Genomic DNA, 24,377 nt, shown 5'->3' on the forward strand with positions numbered 1-24,377 from the left:
AAAACATCTTTTACCTCGTATCTTTCCATGGCAAGAGCTAGTCTTCCAAGCCCCTAATTCTTTATGAAAAATAAAAGTGACAGCACAATAATTCTTCCTTTTCAGAAAATCAATGTTAAACAAATTTCCCAACATTCAAACAACACACTTGTACATCACACCACTAGTTGGAGTCAAATACGTACCAAGTTTCAATCGTAGAAGTTCCCAATTAACTAAGATTTATATCTATTGTTGGCGAACAAACATGAAGAATATCCAACCTGTTTACAGTTCTTGTTCTCAGTAAAAAATTATTCAAAAAAGAATACAAGCTCCGTAAGCATAGGCAAATTCATCTAAGATTTAATACACAGACCGTGACGAATATCCTCCCCAGTTACGGATCATCTTCTCAATTAAAAGTTATAAAAAGACTAAAAGGAGTTCCATATGCAGAGGCAAATACATTTAGACTATAATACAGTGGTGAGAAACCCCCATTTACTACAATGTCGTAACAATATTTGAGTGTTTATTTGCATGAACACAACAATGTCACTGTCAAGTTCAAGTGACGATCATTGAAATTTTAAAGCACATTCCAATATAACACCTAGTAAACAAAAATATTATAGAATAAGAAACATGATTTCTACGCTGCTAGATACCCTCCAGCGAAGTCAGCGAAGTTTAGATTTCAATGCACTAGCAAGTAAGTTATGGAAAATCATAACGTGCAACGTGCAACGTGCAACGTGCAATCCAATATTTCAAGATCAATAAACAGTCCCACAAGCAGGCACATTCGTTAAGATATCAACACACTTGTAGGGGCTAGGTTATGGTTGTACTTTGCATGGGTATGAAGTTTATAAGAGCGAGTTTCACAATGTGAACTTACAACTGAAACAATGCGTTTAACATGCAAATGTCCTAGTTAACAAGTTCCAAATTTCTATCTAAAACCCTGCGTGTCCCATAATTTAAAAGAATTTACTCGCTTACGCTTACAAAATTTTACTTGATTTGCAGTTACTCGTCATAAGTGATAACAATGGACCATATTTAAAGTCTCTAGTTCTACTTTCATGATTAAAAAAACACCCAACAAGCTATCTTTAAAATAAAATAAGATACCAGAAAAGAATTTCGTTAACCTTTACAATGTTACGAAGAATTTGCATGATGGAATGTTTTCATTAGTGAAAAATGTTACTCAAATCAAAATAAACTGAATTTATGTTTTGCATGCTTATTATTGAGAATTTGTTATAAAACTGCTATTGTACATCAAATGCAAGTCAAACATTTTTAACAAAAGCCTTGGTTTCTTTAAACAGGTACCAACTTTTACCTGCAGCAAACATGGGTGCAAATATTAATTGCTTCCCAGGAAATTAATTGGCGTGCATTTGTGGAAAGTAAACATTGCACACCCAACTTTGAAGACTTGAAGTAACTAGAGTCAAAATATATTAAGCATGCAAATCTGACAACTTTGTTTGGAGCAGATGGATGGGCGATGGCATCAGTATTATAAAGCCGTGTTGTTAAACCTACAAGACAATCCTCCAAATATTGTTTACCCTTGTCAAAAACAATACATATTCAAAAGTATTCTACCGCCTCTTCTTGCTAGACTTTGAAGAACTTGACTTTGATGGGGACACAATTATGTATACAAACAACCCCACAATTGAGAGTACAGATGTAACTGGTCCATACTTGGCTGCTAATTTCTGCAGGAACACAATTTTGATCAAGTCAAAAATTAATTCAATCTTTATGAGGAAACCAAAAGCCACAAAATTAAATATAATTGAAATATCTGTTGATCAAGCTTACCTTTGCCTGAAATGAGTTGCAAGAGCCGCCGGGCAAAAGAAAAAAAATAAGTTAAAAAATCCTCTCAAAATATTCTTTACTAAACTAAGAAATCTACAAATAAAATTTAGCTTCCCAACAAGACTTGTAAAGCAAAAAGCAATGAAAGAAAAAGCCTCCGATTGATTTCATAGAAACCAAAAACTTCATTTAAGGGACTTACCCATTCATACTTCTTTTCTGGTGGTCTTTCTGAAAGGATATCAAGAGGCTCAATGGGAGTTGAATAAGCTTCCTGCAAATAAGGGAAATTGTTCATAAATAATGTAACGAGCAAAAGAATGAAAGCATATAATTGCACCACAACACGGTTTAAACGAAAAAAATACCACCCATGATCCTGATCAACAAACCTGCAGAGCAGACTTAGCTGCAACACGATATTTCACAACTGCAGGTCTACCATAGAAAAGTCCTTTAACTTTTGATTCCACGATGAATAAGTGAGAAACAGAGGCACCACTGCAAACAACCCACCATTAATTAGAGTTCTGCTTTGCATAAATCACTTCCAGTGTATTGTGTTTAAATTTTATAACTACTTCCAGTGTATTGTGTTTAAATTTTAAAACTACCAGCAAATAATTAACTTACACATCAAGCTTATCCCATGAAGATGAAGTGTTACCGCTTACAAGATTGAACATGTCACTTGGCCAGCTATCATCATTGAGACTGATGTCATAAGCTGTACTGGAATTAAATAACAATTCTGCTGATTAGTGGCTCATTTCCAAAATCAAGAACTATTACTTTGCTAACAGATAAGAGATGCACGGAGATAAGTCATCATTAAGAAAAACACTTGCTACAAAATGGCAGAACTAATCAGCTACTGCTAGCAAAAGTATGCCCTATTCTATATTGAAAACTACAATGAAACACACTATAGTGAATTGTAAGGCTCTGTTCAAGAAGAATAGATTGATTTATTTTATATCACATTAACTATTAATTCACAGATTCTATGGTTGTTCCCTATGTCTAGATACATGCATTTGTTTCTATTCCATGTTATCCAAGAGCATCCAAGTGTTGCAAATTGAGATAGTTACAGGAACTCATATCCTCTAAACATATTTCATTCACTCTCAAACTTGCCTGAGAGAAACTACACAGGAAGGAGTTATCATCAAAACATAACTGAAATTAGAAGCAAAAGGAAGGAATTGCATGCACTGGAATTATGAATCACTTCAGTAAGATCCTCACTATCTTGAGAAAATATCAAGTAGATTGTCACGTAAATTAGAAAATTCAAAATAAAACGTGAGTTTTTCAGATATTTCAGTTCAATCAAATAGACAGCTTTGGTTTAGGAAATATCCCTGAAGGCAAGAAATTGGCACCTGAATTTCACTTCTAGAAAAGCTACGTATCTATGTATTTCTTGTTAAAAATATTTATTGGGAACACATATACGGCAGACAACAGGTTTGCCTTACCAAATTATCTGTTAAAGATATTGACAAAAGTCTCCACAGCTTTCAAACAGAGAAAATCAGTCAAAATAGAGCATAAAACACATTTCCTTATGTTCACTTCACTATATAATAGTATTAGACAACCACGTATATTTGCAACTATAACAAGGGTCATGAAAACATAATCACAACAATCAAACAGACCTGGGAGATTTTATTTCAAAATTTAGACACTCGTAACAAACAACTGTTAGACAAATATACACAACCTTACTGGATCTTATCGACCTCGTTGGACATGAAGATGTTAAATGTAATTTTTCTTTTCATTTTGTAGTAAATTAATCCTTTCATATATTTATGATTTGTTAATTGTTCTAAGCACTTGATATCAGTCACTAGTAAAGAGTTGCAAGACGAGGGAGCAGGGAAAGTTGACATAACAAGGACAACACAAAGGAGAATAAGGCAGGTAGCTCAGCTAGCAACAAATTATTTTGCCTATACTTTGGTAGGCCCTAAATAGCAATTTGTTCTAAGGGATGTTAAAATTTGACATAACAAGGGCAACACAAAGAAGGAGAATAATGCGTGTAGCTCAACTAGCAACAAATTAATTTGTATATACTTTTATAGGTCCTAAAGAACAATCTGATCTAAAGCATGTTAAAATTTGTGTAACTGTCATATTTTTCAATCTGAATGATGCAAAATTCAAGTCAAACCTCTGCAACAGTGTACGGAAGATTTTTGTTGTTGCAGGGAACAGAGCCAAAGTTGATATATCTTTACTGCCAATCTATGGGGCAACTATCTATGAATACGGTTGACTTTTGTAGTTATCTAGACATGTTATTTTCGTTGTTTTCAAAAGTTATTTGAGTTATTGGCACCTGAATTTCACTTCTAGAAAAGTTCTATAATCTGACTTCAAACCACTAAAAGTAAACACACTTCCTAATAATTGAAGGAAATTTTAGAAGACTCAGTTGCCCAATTAAGCAATGGATCTCCAAATGCAAACTGCCCCTTGATGACCATGGCAAAGAGTCATAATGTTTTCAACCTTTAAAATTCCTGTGTGATAAGGTAGTTCCTTGTATCCTTTCTTTTCATCCCTTGGTCTTTCAAAGGGTTGTCTTAGATTTATCTTCCAATCTTCAAAATCATATTTGAGATTTCCGCCAACATCGGCTTCTTAGCTTCCCCAAGGATTCCAAAGCTAGAGTAACTTGCCAAATACTTCGCTAAAGATAGTTAACTTTATTGAGTCATTCATATTAGATGGGCTCATATAGCCCCAATATTTAAACAAATTTGAATCTCTCTTCAGATGTATAGCCAGCAACATTTTAGGCACAACTGTCATTTGTTATCCATACAATTTGTTCTGATAACAGAAAGAAAGAGACAATTATTGCTCTTTAATTCACCATGTAGCTACCATTAATCATCCAAGCTCAAGAGCGCAATTCCTAGTTTCTGCCACTTGTCATCTTCATATGGAGGTAAGATATCTTCAAATACTCAAAATGCTATCCAATTATGGTATTACACACAGTATACTTAGCAAATTTGGTGGCAGACTAATAACTTTTCACTAACTTTTTGAGAAGCCAGCAGCTACCAGGATACTTCCATCCTCCTTTTCTCAATCTAGATGTGGTAGACCCATTATTATTTGGCTAAGGAGTCATCCCTCCTAAAAAAACCATGAGATTCAGACAAGAAATATATTACCAGCTTCCACTCTGCAAATGGGGATCATTGGCCATGGATGTATGAAAGTTTTAGGGAGATGTTCTTTCGACACAACAGGATCACCCAGCCAGGCCTACTTAGTCCATTAGTCCAGGCCATTCTGTTATCAATATTTATCAAATCTTATATTTGACTATGTCATGAAGGTTAACGAGGTTAAAATCCTTCACATTTTGATCAAACCCTACTAGTTAGTTAGACTAGTTTATTGTTGTGCTTGCAGTAGCCTCTTTGTTATTTTGGACATCCCATTCCCATTAACTTACTATTCTTATCATTGTCATAGCATATTAATATTATTTTTTCTAAGAGAAGCTTTTCATTATTAGCATAGTAGAAGAATGAATCTTGCCAACTTCTTATTTAGAAGTCCCTTGAATATATAGGAAATTTTGAATCCCAAAGTCAATGCTAACATCATTTAGATACTTTTTAGAACCATAACCACATTTAAATTCTTTGCTTGAGAAGCCTTCTTTCTTTTCAGATGAAATCCAAGACAATGTGTTCCCAAACCTTGTGGGTTAAGAAATCACTCTGAATCAACCTGTTACATTTTAATACTAGTTGATACCATCCCAATATTTTGATATTAAACCTTGGACATCGTTGGGAAATTTGGAACATTTAAAAATATGGCTTTGTCAAGTAGAACTGCTCTCAATCACTCTACAAAGTCAATCCTGGTTCCTTTGGCCCCTTTAACTGAGGAGGCTTTGTTGAGTAATAGGGTATTGCTTGCTACCGCCACAGTTAATGTTTGACTGTGTGACCTTTGGGTGAGACTGCTCCTTTAGCCGAAGGACACTTGGTGTCCTATCAAATACCCAAGTAACACCTAGGAAGTCAGGCAAGTGATTATTTGTCAAAATCTTTGAACTAAATGATTAGTTATCTCAGGTATTGGGTCTCATTCTAAGAATTTAAATATCTTCTTTTCACTTAGTAAAAACCTGAGGGAATTGATTCTTGGACGAACTTCCCTTGAGGTGTCTTGTGAGCGACACCTAACCGAAATTAGATATACCTCCATCATAGGGCATGCGGGTCGAGTTCTCATCACACCCGAGCATGTGTTCTCACTCCTCACCTTCTAGGTGTGCTTGCAGTGACATTGCATGCACAATATCACTAGGTGTGCACAGTAGAGCATCATGACATCATTAAATTAGAAGAGTTTTTAGGTTTTTTAAAAAAAAAGGTGTTGTGTTAATAATATTGGCATGACAGATTTGACCTTGGGAGTTTTTTGGAAGAAACTTCTATATCAAATACATTGGCAGCATCTTAAATGCACATTGTATGCTCTCTATCATAAAACCAATCTATCTGATTCACTCGAGCACTAGAATTCTTTTTAAAAAACAGAGCAATACATAAGAAACATGATCGGGTCATACTCAATACAGCGAAGGACTGCACCCACAAATGAGGAGGGGTCATCAAAAGTAAGCATTAAGGTCTTGCTGAATCATGTTCATGAGCATCTATTGATTGGAGATGAGAAGAAACTAAGTCAGGATGAATCATCCAAGTCAAATCAGCCGAAAACCCAAGAAAATCAGTCCAATAAATCTTACAAAGGTAAGTACCCACAAATGAGGAGGGGTCATCAAAAGTAAGCATTAAGGTCTTGCTGAATCATGTTCATGAGCATCTATTGATTGGAGATGAGAAGAAACTAAGTCAGGATGAATCATCCAAGTCAAATCAGCCGAAAACCCAAGAAAATCAGTCCAATAAATCTTACAAAGGTAAGTGGCAAGTTACAAAAATTTCTGACTTTGTGTCTTAAGGATGCAAATAATTGCTTTAGCCATTTGTTAGAGATGGGCATACTAAAGCAGAATGCTGGAAGTTGCATTATAAATTGCACCCAGAGAATCAATACCAAAGGTAAAAATCCATGGTCACCTTAGTTGACAGAAAACAATTGGAGATAGAGGGCAATTCAGATGTCGATATGAAACTGGGTCACACAACTACAAACGCAGCAAGTGACAAGAGGGAATAAGTAGGCTCTTTCAAATAAAAAATCCAGGTCAAGAAGGGTATGGTAAATTAACTCTTTAATTCTGGCTCACAACCTAGTTTTATTTCAACTGAAAGCTATAACTATAACAATTCTTGGTTTGCAAACTTCTGACCATCCTAAAAGACTGAGAATTTAAGGTTTAGCTTGTTATTTGCTCAGAATATATTGATGAGTTTGAAGCAAATTGATTACATTGATAAATTTAGTATTATGTTTGGAAGTCTTTATTTCAGTGCTCCCTGAATAGAGATAACATCTGACAAAGCTTCGAAACTAGGAAACATATGTACCCCCTCACAAGTGGCAAATTTTTTCCCATTTTATCAAAAGTACAATGATATCCAACTTAGAGGTACGAGGACCAAGAAAAAACAATAAACAAAAACTAGGGTTTATAACTTTAGGTCATCCAAGAAAAAAAAAAAAAAAACTAGGTGACCAGACTTGGTACTAGTTCGGGTTTGGGTTTGTTTCGCAGGCTTGCTCAAAAAAAAGGGGGATCTTGGGTTCCTTTTGGATAAAAACCATATATATATATATATATATATATATATATATATAAAAAGATTTACAGTGTCGAGTAGTCAAACTCAAATGTCATATATATATATATATATATCAAGCGTCAACAATCAGCCATCACTGATCAAGCAACACCATCCACATTATTGAAACATAATAATAGGCATCGTACACTAACTACATCATCCCCCAAAAGAAAACAAGTAAGCATCAAGTAACATCAGGGAAGATTCTCCAATCTGACGATGATATTGTAGAAAAGGCCTCTACAAGAACTTGGAAACATAGTTCACAAGAAAATAAACTAAGTTCAGGGGGGGTCTAGGGGTAGCACCCCCAACGGCGTTGAGGGGATATGCTTCTCACAAGGTCTAAGCGCATGACCCTTGGCATGTTCCCTATCACGATATAAGGTGGGACCAAGGGGCAGAGCCCCCAACACCAAGCCCAAATGAAGACCTTCAAAACCACATTGACCTTAATGGAACACATCATTTTGCATTCACAATAAGAGAAATATCTTTGTTTTATGACTTCTTTTTTTGTCTTTAAAAGGATTGATATTCACATTTTAAGATTTAGGGAGATCTTTCGGCTTTTTAGGGAAAAACTACCAAAATTTGCCTCTTGGGCATCACCCCCCAAAATTTGCTACAAGTATGCCCAAGTTTATCCCAGACGAACCCACAGCTCTCTAGCAAGACCCTAGACAGCCTTCAAGGCAGACCAGATCAAGATCCAGATCCATATCCAGACCAAACGGGACCCAAACCAGCAAAACAATAGGAGCATGCCAATAACATAGACGAAACAAATGCCTCTTAAACTAACAATTAAGCCATTAATGCAAGAAGAGATATCTAAACTAATAAATTTCGAGATGATATTTCAAATCAAGCATTCCATATGGTTGCAAATCTGGTACCAATTAGGAAGAAAAATGGCAACATCCACTTATTTGTGTATTTTAGATATCGTAATCCAACTTTCTTTTTAATTCAATTTCTTTAGAAGTCCCCTATCTGCTCAAATTGATGGATCAAGTTTTTCAAACTATGTGGAAATAAAAAATTTGGTCAAAGAGAGCAAATTTGTAAAACTTGGTTTTCCATCAAGGAGAGCAAATTTGTAAAACTTATTTTTCCATCAAGGAGAGAAAAATTTGTATGTCAAAGAATACCATTCAAAATATCAAGCATTAGAGCCATCTTTCAAAGGGATGTGTACATAGCTTCAAGGATTCACAAACAAAATTATCCTTTTTTACTTGGATAGCATCACAACATTTTTCAAACTGTGGGGTAATCAAAAATAATTTCTCTACTTGGATAGCTCTGGGAACAATTTGGTCAAAGACGAAGACAAATGTAAAATCATTTTTTCCACTAAGTGCCTTATGAATAGCCTTAAAGAAAGCTTATAAAATTATATAAGGATGATTCACTGAATCCCTTATGTTCACAATTAGATTCTCCATGGTTGGAAAAGAAATTAAGTAGCAACATCTACCCTACTTTATAAATAAAGGTGTTCTTAAAAATGGCATACTAAAGGCTGCCCAACTATGCAGGTCACAGGCAACAAATCCCCGCAAGTTTTAGAGAATACAGAATGAGTTTTAAAAAAACTCGATGTAATTTGCCAATTTTTGGACCGAGATCATATTATAAAAAAAAAATCGTCCAATCAAATGGCTTCCAACCCTGATGGTATCCAACATTTAACTGATAGTATTAAAATCCCTCATCAAGCATTCGAAATGAATCCAACAGCAGTAACCACGAATATGCGCTAAAACAAGCCAAAATCCCCACAAAAGACTTATAGAAGTTCAGTTCAGATAAGAGTTTGGGCAGAAAAGCTCGATTAGATTATTAGGGAAATAAAAACTAGCCATTTCTCAGGCTAGATCATGCAATCTCAAACTCGGTCACAAAAAGTTCATAAAAGGCATACACCCACAAAAATTTATCAGATCTGCAAGCGTCTAGATCAGTCATATCGCCACAGAGTAACCAGACATTCGATTCTCAATCTGTCCAATGGGTAACTAGTCTGCAGATGTCTCGGGCTGGCTAGTAATTGGGTTGATCCGAAGACACAGTTTAAAAAAAATAAAAGTTTGATCGAAACAGGCCTGATCTATTGACTATATTAAGAATCTGATCATTTTACATCTATAATAGTAAATTGTTCTATAAAATCATTGCAAATGAAACGAAATAGAAAGGTTAACCTTACGTGGATCCTCGATTGTAGAGATCGATGGTGACTGTAACTCGCTCGGATTGAGAGGAAACTTTAGACAAAGAGGCCTTCTTGTGAACCACCATGAACGGTATCTCCGCTGAGAAAGTTGCGCACAGCAGGCTTAATATAACACCGACGAACAAAAACCTTGAGGCCCCCATTCTTCCGAAATTCCAAATCACGCAGAAGGGCATATATGGTGAAAAAATGTGGAAAGCCTTTCACGTTTAATCTTGAGAACAAAGTATCCGGCGTTTACTATTCTTCGTGGATAAATAGGGCAATTTTTAGTGTTTTGTAGTGGGATCTCCAATTTAAATCGTTTTATTAAAGGGTCCTTAGTAGCTTATTTTAGTTAGCAGTATTTGTTCAAATTTTTTTAAGATAATATTTATAGAGTCAAAACATGCACTGATTAGCTTATTTTAGTTAATAGTCTTTGTTCATTTTTTTAAAAATAATATTTATAAATTTGGTGACTCCATGAATATTTAGTTTGTATACTTATTTTTAAATAGACATCTTAAAATTGATATTAATATTATTAATAATATCAGTGCTCACACCGCGATGTAAAATACTTTGAATTTTAAAAAATACCATTGGTCTATTACCTATCAAAAAAAAAAAATACTGTGTATAAAATAATTTTAAAAAATATATATAAAAAAAGGGCAAAAAAATTATAAAGCTATGTGATACATTTAGCAATATGCACTTGTTTATTTTAGCCCTTTTTTTTTCCACATCTTATTTTCAATTCCTAAATAATAGTTGCTCCACAAAAATAGCAAAAGATTCTAAATTGTCTTTTTTTCACAATTTTAAATTTGCATGAGAACATTCATGAGGTTAATGTTATGTAGTGAAGTCTTATGTAGTTATGTCTCCATTTTATCTACATAGATATGGGTATAACTAAAATGACTAGTTCAAGATATGTCCTATGATTTTGAAGTTTGACCCTATAACCAATCTAATTAGATTTTTTTCATTATTATTTTTTGAAATTGATTGAATAATTTTTAAATTAAATTGGGAATTTTTTTTGTAATTCATTAATATTAGGTCATGAGTTTAAGTTGATATCTTTTTGGCTAAGTCTCAAATATTGAAGAGCATCTATTCAACCAAAGTTACTAAGGACACGATCTCAATCTCATCCCTTATGATATCAGGGGCCTCTACAAGACTTGATCCCTGGTGGACACATTCAAAACTTTTCAGCATCACTAGCAAACCAATGATTTTTTAACTAAAAAAATAAGAAAACGAAGAAAACAATAATATCAAAAGAGACTAAAAGGATAAGAAAACTCAAATTATATAATTTATGTAATAGAGAATATTCATATGGTTCAATAAAGAATTACATGTACAAAATCAAGTTTTTAAGCATAAGGGATTATATATTTGCATGACTACATAAGATTCATATGAAGAAGAAGAAACCGCTCATGTATCGAGGAAAGAGTAAAAGAACAAAGGTGTTATGAGTAATAAATTTAAATTGGCTTCAGTCTCAAATGGGGCTCATAATACTTAGATCCCAAAGAAAGGAGCATGGTAGTAAATGGGTTCAAAATCTAATGTAAATGCTCTTAGAATGAAAAAAAATAGCAATATTTAAGGAAGGAAAAATAAAATGGTGTTCATTTCAAGCATAATTATTAAAAGTTTTACTTCACAAAATGATGAGGAGCATTTACTACACGATTTAGTGATTCAAATGGAGGATACTAAGTTTCATTATTAGGACAAGTATGAGCTTACAAGGAAAGATTCTTCCAATATAATTGATTAAGACTGTGTGATTTTTTTTTTTTCTTTTTCCTTTTTATTTATTTCATCATTCCTCTTTAGTGAGGGCACTAGGGTTTTGGGAAATGAAGCAATGAGGGATCCATAGTTTCAAGGGCAGAAACAAGGAAGCTTATAAATTCTAAAAGATTAAGTGAGGTCAGTGGTTGAAACATCAAGCTCAAAAGTGGGGACCTCAAAAGCCCACAAGTGGGTGGGTCTATAATTTCTAATTTTTATTCTAAGTTTATTTTCCTTTTCTTATCAACCTGGCAAATAGTGGATGTTGGGTTTTGAGTCTATTGTCTCTTTGTCAAAGGTAAAACATTTTCATCATACACATCAAAACATTATTGTGTTGAACCACCAAACTAGAACTTTGGCTACCATGAAAAATAATGATTCATCTATTGATATAAAAAGTGAGGCAAACATTCGAAAAATGAAGATGACATAGCTAAAGGTATAATAGAGTGACACAAGCCAACCTAGTAATAAGACCGAACAAGCAACCAACTACACATATCACAAATTTCACAATGAAAGAAAACTACTCTAAAACAAATTTCATATTGATTTTATTAAATTAAAAATCTACAACAAAATATTTAACTACAACAACATTACATCCATGGCTTTCATAACCTCTCTCTAGAGGAAACTCATTTTCTCTTGCTCTCATTTACTCATGCTTTGTAAGCAACCAACATGCTCTCTAAGCAACCATCATGCTTTGTTCTTCATCCTTTAATAGTAGATCAAAAATTATGAAACTCCATATGTAGAGGCATCTAACTCTTGCCACTATTGTGTCTCTTAATTTCTATTTTTTAAAATTTGCAAACTCCTCTTCAATGTCTCCTTTTTAATTCTATGTTGAACATTTTTTTTAATGCAACCTCGAAGAGGCATCCAAATCTTCATTTCCTTCCTCAATATTTTGCATTCACTTCAAGAAGCTTGGCTTTTCAATTTTCTCTAGCATAGGCATCCAACCTTCTTGATAAAAAAAAATTTGTAACTCCTCTTCTCATTGATATTTTAATCACTTCAAATTGTTGTTCAATATTTAAATATGGAGAACCTTCACATTCATATCTTTTTAAACATGCAAACCAATAGTTTACCAGTTTAATATTAAATGTGTTGGAGAGTGCAAAGGATGCCTAAAAGCCTCACAAAGTGCATAGAAAATTGTCGATGTACTATTTTTCAATGTAAATTTTGAATGTGCATACATCTTCCAATTGCTCTAAAAACTTGAACATCGAGAATTCTCACCTTCATCTTTATAAATACATGTGGATTGGAATTTTTTATGCAAGAATGAACATACTAAAAATTAAGCCAAAATCCCATAAAAGGCCATTTCTAACCACTTAGTGTTTCAACCCCCTTTCCAACAAATTTTAAAAATTTTCAACTCTATACTTATGAATGACTTATTGATAATGTAATATGCCCGAAACCACCATAAGAGACCAAAACCTTAGAAAATAAAAGAATATTTTTTTGGATGATGTAGGATCACCTATGGACTCGAATGCTCCTGCATCAGACATGCCAAGTAAGAAAATTGCACGACCATAGCTCACTAATGGAGTTGAGTAGCGGGACTACACTTCTAGATTGTAGACAATCTACAGGGAAGTACTTCACTAAAATAATTACTTTGCAACATTTTTTTCATTTTCTTCTAACATTTAGCTGGAACAACTCCTCTCTTCCTTTGCCAAATTTGCTCCTCACCAATCTTTTTTCTACTCATAATTTTATATTTGTTTTTGTTCAATATTTTCCTCCAAGATATTATCCATTTTATTTTTCTTCTTATGAGTTTCAACCTACCACAAACTGCCCACCTCCACCCAATACTTATTTCCTTTTCTTCTCTTATGGAATTTGACTTGCCATGAACCAACCACCTCCACCCCATTCTGCTTTCATCTTCCTTTGTTGTGATAATTAACTCATTGTAACCTATCTTCATCCACCAAGAATTTATTCTTCCTTTCCCCTCTATGGGATTAAATCCACTATAGTCCATCCACCTTTTCCCATTTGGACCTGCATGAACATCATATAAACCTTTCTCTCTTGCAATGTCTGCATACCAGTCTACACTGCAATCATCATCACAAGCATTATGAAAATCAACAATTTCCATGTTTTCCCTTGCACTTTGCTACATCATTTCATTCAATATCTCTATGTCATCCAAAGGACCAACCATTGTAGTAGTTTCTTCCTCTTTAGTGTCATATATTTGACACTATTATCTTCTCATTTTATCCTATTAATTCTTTTTTACATAACCCTTCTATTCTTCTCATCTCCTCTTCTAGCAAGAGATCATCTTCATCCTCATCAATTCTCACATCAAATTTTTGACACACTAGGTCCATTTTTTATGCTTTTTCTTCCTTCTCCACATCCTATGAGGTACTTTCACCACCATCATCTTCACTCTCAACTATAATTCCATTTTCCAACACCTTCACATCCTTCAAATGACACTCATCTATTGTTGCAATATCATTTTCTTCTTCAATTGTTGCACTTTCTTTTTTCCTCTCGATCTCTACTGCAAAGATTTCCACTTCTCCTTTTTTCATCCTTCTATCTTACACACATAATATCACTTGCAAACATATTATTACCAAAATAACAATGGGAATCAAGCTCGGCCATTTTATTTGCCTCTTTATCCTTCTTATATGCTGCAACTTGCTTTTCCACTTCCTCTTGTTCATCGTGCACTAGATTTAAAACATACTCTCTTCATTATGTTGTAGGTGTTGTCCCTGTTAGTATGTATATATTCTCTATCATAGAGCCATGGTTGACCCAATAAAACCAGACACATATCCATAGGCACTACATCACATACAATCTCATCATTGTATATATGAATTTGAAAATCAACAACACATTGCGCACTTACCCAAATTTGACAATTTCCTTGCAACCAAGAAATGTAGTATGAGATAAGACGTTTCCTTGTCTTCAATATCAACTTCTCAATCATTTTCAATTACAACAACTTATGTGTGCTACAACTGACCACAACCACTTTGCAACACTTTCCACCTAACGTGCAAATAATTTGAAACACATTTCTCCTCTAAATGGACTCTTTATTCTCTTTTTATGGCTTCAAAAACACTTTCTTCATCTTCAGATATTATCTTTGTCTCCAAGACATTTTGTCAAACACTTGTCACACATTCTTAATCTAAAACACATAATTAATTCTTAGTAACTTCTCAGCTCTCAATTTCTCAAGACTCCTTGCACACCTACAATGATTCTCTTGAGATCTTCAATACAACTACACTCTCTACCTACATGTCATGGTGTAAACTCTACGCTCTCAATATAACCTTTCTCTAATACCATTTGACATAGACAATCCTGAAGATAATCCCAAACAAATAACCAACTACATATTTCACTAAAATTTCAAAATGAAAGAAAAGTACTCTCAAATAATTTCATATTAATTTTATTCAATTGAAAATTTGCAAAAAATCATTTGCTTTCATAAAATAAAACCAAAACAACATTACACCCATGGCCTTCATAATCTCTCTCTATATGAAAATCATTTAATCTTGCTCTCATTTACTCACACTATCTAAGAAACCAATATTCATCAACTTTTCATGGCACATTCAACTTCCTAAAACTACATATGGAGAGGCATCTAACTCTTGCCACTATTGTATCTCTTATTTTTTGTTTTAAAAAATTTGTGAACTCTTCTTCAATGCCTTCTTTTTAATTTCATGTTAAATGTTTTTTTAATGCGGCCTCAAAGAGGTATCCAAATCTTCATTTCATTCCTCGATGTTTTGTCTTCACTTCAAGAAGCTTGGCTTTTTAATTTTCTCCAACATAGGCATCCAACCTTCTTGACAAGAATTAATTTGTAATTCCTCTTCTCATTGTTTTTTTAATCACTTCAAATTGTTATTTAATATTTAAATTTGGAGAGCCTTCACATTCATATCATTTTAAACATAAAAATCAATAGTTTAACAATTTAATATTAAGTGTTGGAGAGTGCAAAGGATGTCTAGATGCCTCACAAAAGTGCATAGAAAATTATTGGCATACCATATTTTGGTGTTAATTTTGAATGTGTTAATATCTTCCAATTGCTCTAAAATCTTAAAAATTAATAGTTCCCACCTTTATCTTCATAGTAACATGTGGATCATAATTTCTAGACAAGAAAGGACATACTAAAAATTAAGCTAAAATCCCCAAAAAATCCATTTCTAAACACTTGATGTTTCAACTCCCTTTACAACATCTTTTCAAATTTTGCAACTCTTCACCTATGAATGACTTCTTGATGATGTGATGTGCATGAAACCACCATAAGAGACCAAAAACCTAGAAAATAAACAAAAATTTGTTTGCACAATGAAGGAACACTTGTGGACTTGGATGCTCCTACATCATAGAGGAACAATTTTTCAGTGGGGTTGAAGGATGCATAAGGAAAATCCAATAAATTCCTTGGATGGATATAATTATATTCCATATGACATGTCGTATGCTTCAAATAACCTAGTTAAATTTGTCAGTATTCAGGCCTTTGAAGCCACACTGGTGCATTCACAAAAATAAAAACACACAAACCAAGCTAGAAAATTCAAGGGAAAACTTGACATATGTGAATTCCAAGCAGTATAATAATATTTTCCAACATAGGTAGGTGAAAATAGCGACAAAATTAAAACGGTTAGGCCAAAATATAATAATAGCAATTATAGGTCAACATCAACTTGTAATACTCAAACTGAAACAACGATAAACATAGAATAAGAGCATCTTTATCCTTCAATAAATAGGTAAGAAATCCAAATGGCTATTAATTTTCTACAAGGAAAAGAGGCAAAGCAACAAGAGATCAAGAATCACTTTGAAGTTAATGTAGAGGAGGAGGTTGTGAACCATATCACTTCAAACCTCTACAATCTCATGTCAACACCTCTAACGTGGTTATCTGAGTTGTATGTTAATGAGCTAATTGGTTTGAAAATGAGGTCAAATAACTTACAGGTGAAAGAGAAGATAGCATAGGAAAATAGGTTACTTAAAAGTCAATTAAGTGAATTGCAAGGCAATATGGAGATAGAAGAACAAGACATTTAGGAACTGAAACATGATCTAAGCCAAGTTAAAAGTGGGCATGTAAATCAAGTAGAGGAACAAATAAGTAACTAGATATCAAAGAGTTCTAGTTAACAACAAAAAATAAAGAAGTCGAGGAAATAAAAGGAGAGATTAGTAGAGGCCAATTCATGGTCTCAAGTGGTGAAAGAACCAACTAAGACACACAAAAATCTCATAAAGAAAAAAACCAAGTTGCAATTTTGAGAAGAAAAATATCGAAGGGATAGAGAAACAAATATTATAATAAAGGCTTGAAAAAATATTGAGAAGAAGAAAATACCAAGAGACTTTCTATTAGATAAATCTCAATGGATATGACATATCATCCAAGCAATTAAAATGAGAAGAATGGAAAGAGGGTAAATGAGTAGAAATATAAAATTAACCTTGAAAAATATAGAATCTAAGAATAAAATATTAAGAAACAAAAGGTTCCTCAAAGTTGTATGTAGATGAATATCTAACTCCAACAAAGCTAAAAGAGAGAAAGAAGGAATGGGAGAAAGTTGCAAGAGGAAATGAAAGAAATGAGGCATGACTATATAGGGGGAAGCCCAAATAAAACACAACATAAATCATACTTAATAAATAGGAAAGTGGGCCCCCCAAGACCATCTCTCAAAGGTAAGTTGAAATTGTAGGGGCTACCATAGGAGAAGGGGTTCTAGTTTAGGGCCCATAACAAAGGGAAACAATGTATCATTGTCCTTATTGAAACTCACAAGCATGAGGGTTGCAGGGTGATTATTTTTTAAGGTTATAAAAAGTTCTTAGTCTAGAATGAGTTAACTGAAAACAATAAGGGGTGTGGATGAGTAATAGTTTTAGTAAAGGAATCATAAAAATAAAAATAAGGATCTAAATAATTGGTTTATATGGATGAGGACTATAGATACATATTCTACCATTTTTATTGATGCTTGTTACTTTGTCCCTCAAAGTTCTAAAACTTACAAGAAAAAGAAGCTAGACAAGGAAAACCCTTACGAAGTGTCAAAAAGGGACATAGTTGAATATTGTGTCACACAAGATATCATTCTCATAGAAAAATAATAACCAAAAACTATGTCTCAATAAAGAAGAAGTGTTGAATAGAAATTTGATATGGCTAGAGGAAGAAGAGAATCAGACATGGGACATGGACTCTTCAGAAAGAAAGAAAAAAGAGGTTTTTCACATTTTGGAGCTGATTTGTTGGGTTTATGCAACTTTCATGATTTGATCATTTGTAATGATATAGAAGTTTGTTTGAGATTTGGGAACATTACATGTCAGACGTACAATGGGAAAAGTGTGGTAAACTATGTCATTTGTTTGCAATTTTTCTACCAAGGATAAGGAATGTCAAAATAGGAAGCTACCCTATAAAAATAAAATCTGATCATGACCCTATTTTTAAAAATATTAATATGCAAAAATTTGGTCAAAAAAGCCAATCTTCAAATAATTACAGAAGCAGCTCCACAAGATAAAATCCATATGACATGGCAGAATCAAAATGATTCAAAGCAATGTTTGAAAAATAGTTTCAAGAAAGAAGAGACACTAACAAACCCAACAAAAAGCAAATGAATAATACATTATGGTAATAATCCACAAAGATCGCATGGCATGCAAGACTCAAAGTTAGAATAAGTATCAAAATTAGCTTCCCACCAAACCCTTGGTTTGATGAAGATTCGAAAGCCACAAAAAGAATGTGTAAAATCTCAAGAATGGAATAAGAGTTAAAAAATGTTAAAGAAAAAATTGTAAGATCTAAAAAAGAAGATTACATGACAATAAGAAGGAAGGATCCAATCTCATTGAGTGGGCATAATCCTATCTAGTTTTTTGAAAAGAATTATAGTAGGTTAAAGCAAAAACTAATAACAACATCTCAAGTGTCCATTAACTTGGCTATGCTAAGGAATTATATGAAAGAGGCCAAAATAAAGATCCTCCAATGATAATTAACACTATGGACACACCCTTATCCACTATAAAAGAAGGAATTAAAAAAGTAAGTTGGTGGCAAAGCTCAAAACATAGATGGGTTGTAGGCTAACTTCTTAAAATTTGGCATGGATTCTTTTGCACCACACATGAAAAAATAAAATTTAATTATGTAAAATTTAGGGTGGCTTTTCAATTTAAATTAGACAACTAGTATTGTCATTCCTCTCCTCAAAAGTAGTGATGTAAACAATTTGGCAAACTATTGTACTATAATGATCAATCCGCTTTTGGTAAACTCTTTGGAAGTATGTTGAAACATATGATTAGCCTTTAGGATGAAAGAGAAGGGAAAAGGATGAAAGTTCAAGTTAGTTTTAGACTTACTATTGGCTATTGTAGTGTCATAAAATTGTGAACCTAGCAACTTTTGACCGCATTAGGGTCCTCACGCATGCGAGATCGAATCCCCTAACCTGATCGGAGACCAGAGACTACTCAACCCTCAGAATTTGCTTCTTCCTTGGCCTCTGCACCACCCTGTTTGTACTCTGCCTTGGCCTCTACACCACCCTGTTTGTACTCTGCCTTGGAGAAAGGGGCAGGATAGGGGCATGGTGCCCCTGTCCCCCCTAGGATAGGGGCATGGTGCCCCTGTCCCTGCCCTATTATGGGGCAGGACCTTTTCTAAGCATGCATTGTAGGTTGTGCAGTGAGTGGGAAAACTTCCCTGATGTCGGTTTGTGATGAAAATCAGTTTCATTAACCCTAATTGACATATAATTAAGTTGCATTTTCCCTCTCATTTTGAAAAAGTTGGATAAGTCAGATGAGTGGGAAGTTTACATGAGATCAAGCATTCAAGCATTCAAACATTTATTTTCCAGCATTGAGCATTTTCAATTCTCCCTTCAAGGCTAGGTGTTGCATTCAAGTCAAGGATTCAACCATTGAAGAGGAGATTGATTCCAACATTCAGTTCCACACAAGCATTTCTATCAACATTGCTATCACGACCTCCCTTGAGGTGATTTACTTGCAAGTACTTTCTTTCATTACTTGGTTAATTTCAAAAGTAGGGTTTGACCTGAAGGCAAACCCCCAATCCCAAGCCCTTTTCCTCTCTTTTTTGTGTGTAGGTTGCAGGTGCGCAGCTGTACTTTCAGATTTGGACTCAATTTGCAGAGGCGGAAAAACCCTGTTCGTTTCACGGATTTTTCGGAGGACCATGTACATTCCCGCCACTATCCAGGCAACTTTTCCTCAAATTCTTAGGGCGGCTTCATCTCGACATATTACTACCAGATCGAGGTGCACAACTTCATCCCACACTTCGATCTCAAGTTATAATTAGTTCTTTGTCACTTTTGCACTACATGATTCATTCAATTCCTTTCCATTTCAAATAGGAAGAGGGGATCAACTTATCGTTCCCATTTCATTCATAATTCTATTTTCTTCTTTGGAGGTTGAATCTAGTGAATTTTCCTCTCCTCTTCCAATGTAATAGGCGAAAAGTGTTTGAAGGAAAATTCGTAGTGAAACTCTCATCTCTCCTTGGAGGGAAAGGGTAATTTTCCTCTTGATCTCTCATTCACACATTTTTCACCCACCATTATATTTTGGTGACATTATAGCTATTGCTCCATTCTCAAGCATTTGACTGAAAATATTTGGAAAAAGCATGGAGAAGAGGTTCTTTTGTTGTTTTTAAAATTCAAAAAGGCTTGCGTACAATTGCTAGAAGAAAACTGTTGCATAGAATGGGAAAGCTAGGAGTTCTAGAATAATGTAGGGCAACAATCCATAGGCTTTATGAGAAAGTTCGAGACAAAATAAAAACTGAGGATGGTCCATCAAAGAGTTTTGAGAGTGAAACCTAAGTCAAACAAGGGTGTCCATCATCCCCCACTTTTTTGGGGCTTTACATAGAGAAGTCAGAGGATTGGCTAAACAATTTATGTGATGAGGTTGTACATTTTTCCGCCCTTTTTGATAAAGTTAATGCTATATGTCGAAGACCTCACTCTATTCCCTAAAACAACACATTATCTTTAGGAGCACCTAAGAGTACTAGAAATTATTTTGTAAAGAGGTGGAAATTCAAGTGAATATTGGTAAAATCAAAGTCATAATCTTTAGTTTGAGAGGAAAAAAGAAGCAGGTAAATTTTGAGTTTGAAAGAAACCCCTTGCAAGTGGTAAATGAATACAAATACTTGGGTCTTGATATTCATAGCAAACTTAGTTGGGAGGCTTGTAAAGAAAAAATGATACAAGGAGGTTGGAAAGCTTTATATATGCTTCAAAACATATACAGATCATCCAAGTTATGGGATTGAAAGTCAAAGATGTTATTTGGGTTGTTGGTCACATCAATGGTGTTGTGTGGTTGTGAAGCATGGGGCAATAACATGTCAATATCAAGATGGAGGCAAATAGAGAGATTACAAATATATTTCATCATAAGTAATTTCATAATTAAAACCATGGTTTTGTAGCATCATAAATTGCATCCCCATGCAATTTCTTGCTCAAATAGGCCCTATTTTAGCATGTAAGGCCTCTTGCATCCAGTCTCGTTCATCCTAGCTCAATTCCACATCTAATTTTGGCTTCTCCCTCCCATTTTGGACCTCAGATCACAATCTAGGGCCACATTGGAGGGAGAAAGGCGCCCAGGGTGACCTTCTCCGAGGAGCGGGCCAATTAGGGTGCTCTACTCCCCAACGTTTGGGTCCAAATTCAAACCACTTAATGGTCAACTTGGTTAAGTGGGAAATATTTTCTTGTGTGAGCTTGATTTGAGTTTTACACCCCAAAATGCTTGGGAGAGGTGTATAAGAAAGTTATTCTCCCTCATTTTAGGACTAGCTCTCATGAATATAGAGCATAAATGAATAAGAGGAGAACTATAGACAATTCAAGAATTCAAGGCATTTCATCCCACCATATTCTTCATTGTGGCAACTTTCAACAACCTTCATGCAAGCATGTCTTTTATGATGTCCTTTTAGTTATTTTGTGGATTCATGTTATTGTATCAACATTTTTTATCATCTTAAATAAGCATTTGCATCATTAATTTATAAGACATTCTCATTCTTAGATATAGCCTCTGCTACATATCAACATGCTTTCCTTTCAAGTTTAATTCAATTCAATTTCAAGGTTGATTCCAAAACTAGGGTTTGACTTAGGCAAACCCCTTTCTACCAAACGTTTTCTCTCTTTTTATGTGCAGGAATAGGTGATGAACCCATGGAAATAGGTATAAAGCAAGTAGGTGGAGATCTATATTATGCAATCTTTCAAAGCTAAAATTGTTGGGAGCAGCCTGAGTAGGATATCTTAGTCCTAAGTCGAGTTGGGTACCTTTCTCCCTCCAATTTTTCCTGAGATTTGTTCTATAGGTTGGTTACAATCTTCTTTGTTGGATCTCCTTATAGAATCGGTTTGTCAGTTTACTATCTTCCTGTGCACACAAAAGTTCATTTTGTCACCATATTTTGCATCCTTCTTCATAAATTGTAGTCATCTTTCAAGTACCCCCATGAGGGACCATTGAATTCACCTTGTGCCTAATAACATCTGGGTCCAAGTGAATAATTCTCCCTCTCAAAGTGATTAAAGTGGAAATAGGCATAAACTTCCTAGTTTTCTCATACAAGCTAGTGAACCCTATTTTCCCACATCACATTTTGGTGAACCCAATGTTTCCTATACTTCCATCTTCCGATTTTCATATTTGATTTGGATTTTTCATAATAGAATTCACTAAATCTGATTGATTTGCTATTTCACATTTGATTGCATTGCTTTTTAGTTACGTTTATCAAAATCATGTGTTGTATAACAATTTCTTTTACTTCATGTTGCTTATTTTCATTCATAGTACTCTTGCATATTGCATCATTAGAATTTTCAAGATATTTCCTACTTGCAAATCTTTTCTCAAATCTTTTATACATGTTTTATGTTGTTTTATGATGATATTCTTAAAAAAATGCATAGCATATGTAGATCACATAAAATCTTTGTAGAAAGTGATGATCCTAGAGATGACATTGAAATAAACAACACTTCTACCCCCCCTAAGTTATCTTTTTTTTAATGAGGCTAGAGTCCATACTTCAAGACCCTCTCCTCACAAAGATATCCTTTCATAAGATATGTCAATACTCATAAGAATAAAGATGGTGAAGTGTATTGTCTCTTTCATCATAGTTATTCTCATTCTCTTAGAAATTGTAAAGCTTATAAAGAATGTGTTCACGATCAATATGATAATGCTCTATTTACTCTGATAGTTGAATTGTTGACCTTTGCTTTTTTCTTGGTGAAGAGGTTATACCTTAGTGCCCCCTTTTCCTATTATGTTTCTCCACACCATGTAAACTTAATAGTTTACCTTTTAAGGGACTCTTTGTTTTGCATGGTGTTATACTTTCATTTTCAATCTTACTTTGTGAGCAACATAATATCTCCTTTTCCTTGACATTCACACTTGGGGGACAAGGATTCTACCTCTTGTTCTCTAAGGATCCACTTTTTGCTTGGTTGGGTGGTATTTGCTTTTGATGCGATGCCATTTCTTGTGTGGAATTGTTTGTTCGCTCAAGGATTCTCTCTTTTGCAAGAGGTGTATCCTTGGGTACAACCTCTTCATCACTTGATGATTTATATTTATTTTCAAAAAATTCCTCACTTAGAGCCAAAAAGTGTATCATACTTCATCAATAATTCCCTTACCTAGAAATGGGAGGAAGGTGTGAATTCTTGTTCTCCTTCCTTTCTTTTGGTCAATGATGTTATTTTTGTTCAAGATCTCCTCTTGGAGGTAGATGTATTTTAGCAAATATTTCTTCCTCCTTCTTGTGTATCTCTCAAAAGGACCCCTTTACACTTGTTCCAAGATATCTCACAATTATCTCTTCCTTGGCTCACAAGAGTTATGCCTCTTTGTCTAGGGTTGCACATACATTCTTGTTTATGGATATCTCCTTGGTGATTGAAGGTGTGTTTCCTTGTTCTTATTTTCCTTAAGATGTCACCATAGCTCTATGTTGCCATGTTAAGGAGGGGGGCATATATGCAGCTTCCTTGTGTACTATATTGTGAATTTCCTTGCATAATGCCTTGCTTGGTTATCCTATTTCCAGTTCTAGTTGTGGATTTTCTTGCATAATGCCTTGCTTGGTTATTCTTTTTCAATTCAAGTTGTGGATTTCCTTAGATACAATGCTTTCCTTGGTCATCCCTTTTAGAAAAATTCCTTCGAGACAATGCTTTCACAACATTTTTAGCGAATTTCCTTGTAGACAATGCTTTCCTTGGTTATCCTTGGGATGGGTTGACTGGTATAACACAACTTTCTATAGTATTCAATTCTCTCTTTGCACCAAACTCTCTTGGGATTAGTGGAACTAGCATAATACAACTTTCTAGACTATTTCCCACTCTTCCTTCCTCTTTCATGGACCACCTAGCATAACACATCTTGTTGGCTCGTGGATTCCATGCTCTCCTTCTTTCTCCTCTATGATCCCATAGAATACTTTTCTAGTTGATTGGACAATGGAGTCTTGTCTCATTTTT

The 24,377-nt window shown here is 34.3% G+C and overlaps 1 protein-coding gene across 1 annotated transcript; it reads right to left on the reverse strand.

Annotated features, from left to right (window-relative positions):
* Positions 1–1,209: 1,209 nt before the first annotated feature.
* On the reverse strand, positions 1,210–10,125 carry LOC131066946 (uncharacterized). The gene is made up of 6 exons (XM_058001847.2): positions 9,850–10,125; positions 2,461–2,559; positions 2,220–2,328; positions 2,030–2,101; positions 1,828–1,833; positions 1,210–1,721 (listed from the first exon to the last, which is right to left on the reverse strand). Exons 1-6 carry the CDS (start codon positions 10,050–10,052, stop codon positions 1,602–1,604), a joined length of 609 nt encoding a protein of 202 aa, XP_057857830.2. The 5' UTR covers positions 10,053–10,125; the 3' UTR covers positions 1,210–1,601.
* Positions 10,126–24,377: the final 14,252 nt, after the last annotated feature.

Source organism: Cryptomeria japonica, chromosome 9 (genome assembly GCF_030272615.1).
Source record: "Cryptomeria japonica chromosome 9, Sugi_1.0, whole genome shotgun sequence".
Classification (NCBI taxonomy): domain Eukaryota; kingdom Viridiplantae; phylum Streptophyta; class Pinopsida; order Cupressales; family Cupressaceae; genus Cryptomeria; species Cryptomeria japonica.

Excerpts from the sequence above, each read along its gene's own strand:
- LOC131066946 (XM_058001847.2), bottom strand. The coding sequence starts at position 10,052 with ATGCCCTTCTGCGTGATTTGGAATTTCGGAAGAATGGGGGCCTCAAGG. Across the intron at positions 2,329-2,460 it reads TCATGGGATAAGCTTGATGT|TGGTGCCTCTGTTTCTCACT; the intron begins GTAAGTTAATTA and ends GGTTGTTTGCAG. Across the intron at positions 2,102-2,219 it reads CAGCTAAGTCTGCTCTGCAG|GAAGCTTATTCAACTCCCAT; the intron begins GTTTGTTGATCA and ends CCTTATTTGCAG.